Source organism: Nerophis lumbriciformis, linkage group LG14 (genome assembly GCF_033978685.3).
Source record: "Nerophis lumbriciformis linkage group LG14, RoL_Nlum_v2.1, whole genome shotgun sequence".
Lineage (NCBI taxonomy): Eukaryota > Metazoa > Chordata > Actinopteri > Syngnathiformes > Syngnathidae > Nerophis > Nerophis lumbriciformis.
Window position 1 is genome coordinate 42,596,324 of NC_084561.2, and position 7,500 is coordinate 42,603,823.

Below are 7,500 nucleotides of genomic sequence, written 5' to 3' on the forward strand. Positions count from 1 at the left end.
CCCGGGGGATCCCGAGGCGTTCCCAGGCCAGCAGGGAGACATAGTCTTCTCAACGTGTCCTGGGTCTTCCCCGTGGCCTCCTACCGGTCGGACGTGCCCTAAACACCTCCCTAGGGAGGCGTTCAGGTGGCATCCTGACCAGATGCCCGAACCACCTCATCTGGCTCCTTTCCATGTGGAGGAGCAGCAGCTTTACTTGGAGCTCCCCCTGGATGACAGAGCTTCTCACCCTATCTCTAAGGGAGAGACCCGCCACCCGGCGGAGGAAACTCATTTCGGCCGCTTGTACTCGTGATCTTGTCCTTTCGGTCATAACCCAAAGCTCATGACCATAGGTGAGGATGGGAACGTAGATCGACCGGTAAATTGAGAGCTTTGCCTTCCGGCTCAGCTCCTTCTTCACCACAACGGATCGATACAGCGTCCGCATTACTGAAGACGCCGCACTGATCCGCCTGTCGATCTCACCATCCACTCTTCCCTCACTCGTGAACAAGACTCCCAGGTACTTGAACTCCTCCACTTGGGGCAAGATCTCCTCCCCAACCCGGAGGTGGCACTTCACCCTTTTCCGGGTGAGAACCATGGACTCGGACTTGGAGGTGCTGATTTTCATCCCAGTCGCTTCACACTCGGCTGCGAACCGATCCAGTGAGAGCTGAAGATCCTGGCCAGATGAAGCCATCAGGACCACATCATCTGCAAAAAGCAGAGACCTAATCCTGCAGCCACCAAACCAGATCCCCTCAACGCCTTGACTGCGCCTAGAAATTATGTCCACAAAAGTTATGAACAGAATGGGTGACAAAGGGCAGCCTTGGCGGAGTCCAACCCTCACTGGAAACGTGTCCGACTTACTGCCGGCAATGCAGACTAAGCTCTGACACTGATCATACAGGGAGCGGACAGCCACAATCAGACAGTCCGATACCCCATACTCTCTGAGCACTCCCCACAGGACTTCCCGGGGTACACAGTCGAATGCCTTCTCCAAGTCCACAAAGCACATGTAGACTGGTTGGGCAAACTCCCATGCACCCTCAAGGACCCTGCCGAGAGTACAGAGCTGGTCCACAGTTCCACGACCAGGAAGAATACCACACTGTTCCTCCTGAATCCGAGGTTCGACTATCCGGCGTAGCCTCCTCTCCAGTACACCTGAATAGATCTTACCGGGAAGGCTGAGGAGTGTGATCCCACGATAGTTAGAACACACCCTCCGGTTCCCCTTTTTAGAGAGAGGAACCACCACCCCGGTCTGCCAATCCAGAGGTACCGCCCCCGATGTCCACGCGATGCTTGGAATTGTCCAAAATGTTTGGTCCCTCAAGCCGTAAGACTCTTGAACGCTATTAAACAAGACAAGAGGCAAATAATTAAACAGAAACTGAATTCAATTTGGACTCATTATTGAGGAGAGTCGTCTGTACACTGCACCCTTGAACAGTATCTCAGCACGCTCTGCCAAAAGATTGCACGCCTCCTTCTTTTATATTGGACCCTCCCCGACCACATGGCCACCGCTGTTTCCTAAGGACAAAGGTCGCAAAAAGTTCACAAAAAAGGTCGTAAACAATTCACAGAAAAGGTCAGTTCAAAAAGAATTCGTAAAATAGTTCAAAAAGAGGTCCATAGAATAGTTCAAAAAGACGTTCGTAAACCAGTTCATAAAGGAGGTTCAAAAAGAGGTCGTCTGGAAATTGGGCAGATTCTGTCTTCTCTTCGCTTTGAAGTCCTTGGGTTAGAACAATATCTTTCTGTTGATTACCATACATGAAAGAACAAAGGAGCACCTTCATCTTGCTTTCCCCCTTTACACAGTGGAGTTTTACGAGCCTTACTCTTGGTAGGTTTCAAAGACAGCGTTTGTCTTCTCACCAGACCCTCAATGTAACACAAAGTTTTTGTGATAATTTAGAAACAATTATTCTAACAGTTCCTATGGTTGAAAACTCTTCTTGTTGTCATCTGTCTCTGTCAGTTCCCTGCCCACCTGAGTCCTTAGCTGTGGACGAGTCGGTGGAAGCAAACTGCACTCTGTCTTGGGATACGGCACCCTACGCCGACAGCTACATGGCATACATAAAGAGAGGTGACGGCATGGAGGAGACGTGCAACACCACCAGCAACAACTGCACATACCACTGCCAATGTGGCTACACACACCTGTTGTCGGTCTTCGCCTTCAACGACGCCGGCTCCAGTCCTCAAGGACCGGTTATCAACTACACCACATGTAAGTCTGAGCGCAGACATCCCCAGCCCGGTGTGTGTGTCAACCTGTTTGACGTCTGTGTCGGTCAGTGCCGTGTTGTCCCGAGGGTGTGGCCGTCACCCTGGTGAGCACGGAGACTCTGGAGATCACATGGTCGGCGTCACTGGGGGCGGAGCTGTATGAGACCCGGGCAGCGGACGGTTCAGAGGTCATCCTGTGCAATGACACGGCGCCGGTCTGCGCCCTTTCTGACCTGGGTTGTGACAGTCCCTACAGTGTGGTGGTGACCCCCTGCAATGATGTCAGCGGGTGTAATCGTGCATGCGGCGCTCACACCAGAGACACAGGTAAAGCACTCACACTTTGATGTTTATTTTGGCTATCGAAAGCAATTTTAATAGTTGATGATTTTGTCGGGTTGATTCTAGAAAATATAAACGATGCATACAGTCGTGGTCAAAAGTGTACATACACTTGTAAAGAACATCATGTCATGGCTGTCTTGAGTTTACAATCATTTCTTATTTTTTTGTGATGTAGTGATTGGAGCACATACTTGTTGGTCACAAAAAACATTCATGAAGTTTGCTTCTTTTATGAATTTATTATGGGTCTACTGAAAATGTGAGCAAATCTGCTGGGTCAAAAGTATACATACAGCAATGTTATATATATATATATATATATATATATATGGTAACACTTTAGTATGGTGAACACATATTCACCATTAATTAGTTGCTTGTTAACATGCAAATTAGTAACATATTAGCTCTTAACTAGTCATTTTTAAGTACTTATTAAAGCCTTATTCTGCATGGCCTTAGTATTCAACCAGTAAGTCATTAACTAAGAGTCTTCCCTCAATAACCTCAGAATTATTGCTTATTAGTAACCCTAACCCTAACCCCAGCCCTAACCCTAACCTTAACCCTCATATGTTCCCGTAGTGTCCAAATAACTCTAAATTAAGTCTTTGTTACTTTAATAAGCAACTAATTAATGGTGAATATGTTCCCCATCCTAAAGTGTTACCATATATATATACAGGCCCGGCCCTAACCAATCTGGCGCCCTAGGCAAGATTTTAAGTGGCGCCCCCCCACATCGGCAGTGAAGTGTATATACTCACAAGAAACCGAATAGCTTTGTCTTTGACCTTTTTTTTTTTTACTTACAACTATATCTAATATATAAAGGGGTGGAAAAGTGACTATTACCTGCAGGGCAAACATAGCTAACCAGAAGGCAATAACAATGTAAACAAAAAACACCTGCTTAAAAGATCTAATACAAATGTCCCTGAAAAATGTAAGGTGGGAGTACTGTAATTACCTAACGTTACATTATTATTTTCCATAACAATTTAGCCCCCTCCACAATATTAACCCGACGTTAAAACAGAACTAGCTATTTATTGATTAGCAATTGCCGAATCATGTAACATTAGCTTAATGCTAAAAAGCCGGGTTACTATCACATTCTGTAACAGACAAATAATTTCATGTTCGGCTCACCTACCTGCTACCTCTGTCTTTTCTCGTTTCTCCTCCTCTTCTTTTCTCTTTTTTCTTCCCTGGGCACCTGACAGTTTTGGCCGTTTTGACATCTTGTGTTGATTTTTTGATGTGGTGACGTCCAAAAAGAGTCATGATACGGGAAGGGAGGGGGCGCACCGTGCGGGGGGACAGGGGGGGGGAGGGGGCGTAATGTTGTAACAAATAATATTTCTATTAAATAGGCTTTACTTTGCATTTTAATTAACGTGGGATTATTTTTTGTATTTAGAAATAATAGTACCAACTTTTTTTATTTTCTTTTTTTTTCTCCAACATTTGTGGCACTGGCGTGGCGCCCCCCAATGGACGGCGCCCTTAGCATTTGCCTATACGGCCTATGCCACGGGCCGGCCCTGTATATATATATATATATATATATATATATATACACATACATGTTAGGTCAGGAGAAAAAACACAAAGGCTATTTCATCCCTACAAGCCTGTTTCGCAGGTTTCCCTGCTCCCCAATCCCCTGAAGATCAGGGAAACCTGCAAAATAGCCTCTGTGTTTTTTCCTGACCTAACGTATATTCCGCCGAAACCTCGAGTATATATAGTCGAGGTTTCTGTGTTTTATCCGTTATGCAGTGCTCAATACCGGAATATACGTTAGATCAGGAAAAAACACAGAAGCTATATCATCCCTACAAGCCCGTTTCACAGGTTTCCTTGATCGTCAGGGGTTGTTATTTATAAAATTGTATTATATTATATATTAATAATCATATTACGAAATAATAAATAAAAACCCCTAACGAGAAAGGAAACCTGCGAAACAGGCTTGTAGGGATGATATAGCCTCTGTGTTTTTTCTGACCTAACGTATATATATATATATATATATATATATATATATATATATATATATATATATATATATATATATATATATATATATATATACGTTATTTAACAAAATGCGGCCCCCGGTGCCAAAAAGTCGAGCATCTTTATTTCGCACATCTGAAAAGTAGGTGGAAAGTGACAGTAACACACACGGCTACAAGATCAGACGATGGACGGACGTGAATCCTCAGTCCTATATGTGTGTTTAACATATTTGGACTGACATAAATAAAGAACATTAGACATAAGGTCTTTTCAGCAACATCGTTTCATAATTTTGTACCATATGCTGGGTGACTCAAGGGGCTGATTGAATTAATTGATTGGTTTTAGTTTCCTTTCTCCGGTGTTTTTTTTAAACAATGTATGTTTTTTCACATAGAATATATATAATATTAGCTTATTTTATGAAAAAACAATTCTTGAAGTATGCATTTTTTGCGTCTTGAGCACAATCAGCATGAGCGCACCATCAGAGCGCTAAAAAAATAAAATAAAATAAAATGATGCACTGCACGAGTCCGACTGCTTCTAAAATGCCCATAAAAAGTGATACATGTCTCCTGCTTGTTTGAAAACAGAGCAAAAACCCCCCACAGGTAGAAGCATGATGACATGAATGTGCAAGAAAAGATCGAGTGTCTCCATGGTGATGTCCCCCGTGGAGTACACGCAAATATCTCATTTGAATAAGGCGGTCTGCGATACACGCTATTTTATAGTTTGCACACGCTGATTTAGCGGGTGGTATTTGGATGCTAGGTGTTTATTACAGTTTAACAGGAGTGTACAACAGAAAGTAACCAGCTAGTAACAGTAAATTAGCAAGTAGATTATTCATAGTTTTGAGAAAATATTACATTTGGAAATGACGCAATATGCTACTGCGTATGTCAGCAGCCAAATTCGGAGCCTTTGAATCCCATTTTGAAATGGTTCTATTATTATTTATATGCCAAAAAGTATATCATGATATACAGTATATTTATTACGGTACAGGGTGTCAGGTTCAAACACTGATGACATCTCATAAACAAGACAAGAAGCAAGGAATTAAACAGAGACATAATTCAATTTAGCTCAATTGAGGAGAAACGCGTAGACACTGTACCCTTGCACAGTGTCGTCCCACGCTCTGACGAAAGATTGTACTCCTCCTCTTTTATTTGGACTTTCCCTGATTACATGGCAACAGCTGTTTCTAAGGGAGGGGGGTCGTAAACAGCCATCGCCTTTGATTAAAAACAGTTCAAAGAAAAGGTCGTAAAACAGTTCAAAGAAAAGGTCGTAAACAGCCGTTGCCCTCGGTCGCAAAACAGTTAAAAGAAAAGGTGCCTGGAGCGGGGTCAGTCCCTGCCTCCTCTCCGCTTTGTAGAGCTCGGGTCAAGACAAAATCTTCCTGTAAATTACAATACATCAAAGAAACCGACACCCTCATGTCGCTCCCCATCCTACACAGTGGGAGTTTTACAAGCCTTTTGATTGGTAAGATCAAAGACAGATTTTGTCTGCTCGCCGGGAACTCATTGAAACGCAAAGTTTTGTGATAACTTAGATACAATTATTCTGACACATGGAGAAGGCGGGGACGTAGTTTTAGCTCTATTTATTATATTTACAAAAGTATGGCGTGTGAAACTAATCCAACATTTTTACGGTGTGCGACTATGTGTCGCGATTATCTGATGAGTGTTACCGGAAGTGTTGAAGTCCAAAGGGGGCAAGGCAAGCTCGGAGGTTTCGTGGGCAGGCCTGAGGTCAAGGGCAGGGGCAAGGCGTCAGGGAGGTTGAGATCCAAGAGGCAGCCAGGGAACCAGAGGGAATAGGGGGGAGACGGGACACACAGCTCGTGACGCAGGAACGGAGAAATGCTGCTGGAAGACGACACGGGACACGAGACAAATGAACACGGAGGGGGAGAAACACAGAGAGAGAGAGTGTGCATAGAGCTAGAGATATTAGTGCTTACTGTACTGGAACAGGTAGCTACGTTCTGGCCCGGAACGCAGGTTTGCACAGGCTTAAGAAGCCCAGGGAGCTTATCAGCTTGGATGTGCGCTCAGCGCAGCGCACAGAAGAATGTGGATTGGAATGCGCCCGGGCCGTTTCAATATTGTTATCAAAAAGGCAACAATATGTATAGCCATAGTGCCCATCCTAAGTTAATTAATGTCCTGAATAGTTATTATTAGAGTAAAGGTCCTAGTCTTGAACAGTAGGCTGCATGCTGTTATTAATTATGGCAAAAAATATATCATGATATACAATATATTTGTTACGGTACAGGGAGAAGAAGGCGGCACAGAATGCAGGGACGTAGTTTTAGCTCTATTTATTATATTTACAAAAGTATGGAGTGTGAAACTAATCCAAAATGTGTACGGTGTGCGATTATGTGTCGCGACTATCTAATGAGTGTTACCGGAAGTGTTGAAGTCCAAGGGGGCAAGGCAAGCTTGGGTGTCCGTGGGCAGGCCTGAGGTCAAGGGCAGGGGCGAGGCGTCAGAGTTGGGAGGTCGAGATTCAAGAGGCAGCCAATGAACCAGAGGGAATGGGAGGAGACGGGACACACAGCTCGTGACGCGGGAACGGAGAAATACTGCTGGAAGACGACACGGGACATGAGACAAATGAAACACAGAGCGAGAGAGAGTGTGTGCATAGAGCTAGAGATATTCGTACTTACTGTACTGGAACAGGTAGCTACGTTCTGGCCCGGAACGCAGAATTATGCGCATTGGAATGCGCCCGGGCCGTGACGTGTTATCAAAAAGGCAACAATATGTATCTTGATATAGATTTTAAGCCATAGTGCCCATCCCAAGTTAATTAATGTCCTGAATAGTTATTATTAGAGTAAAGGTCCTAGTCTTGAAC

At 44.2% G+C, this 7,500-nt stretch overlaps 1 protein-coding gene across 1 annotated transcript in view; it reads left to right on the forward strand.

Annotated features, from left to right (window-relative positions):
• LOC133616849 (fibronectin-like) overlaps positions 1-7,500 on the forward strand; it is a 121,975-nt gene that overhangs the window by 18,266 nt on the left and 96,209 nt on the right. The window contains exons 6-7 of the mRNA XM_072914744.1: positions 1,982-2,236; positions 2,305-2,562. Coding sequence (XP_072770845.1) covers positions 1,982-2,236; positions 2,305-2,562 — 513 coding nt within the window. The remainder of the gene's footprint in view (positions 1-1,981; positions 2,237-2,304; positions 2,563-7,500) is intronic.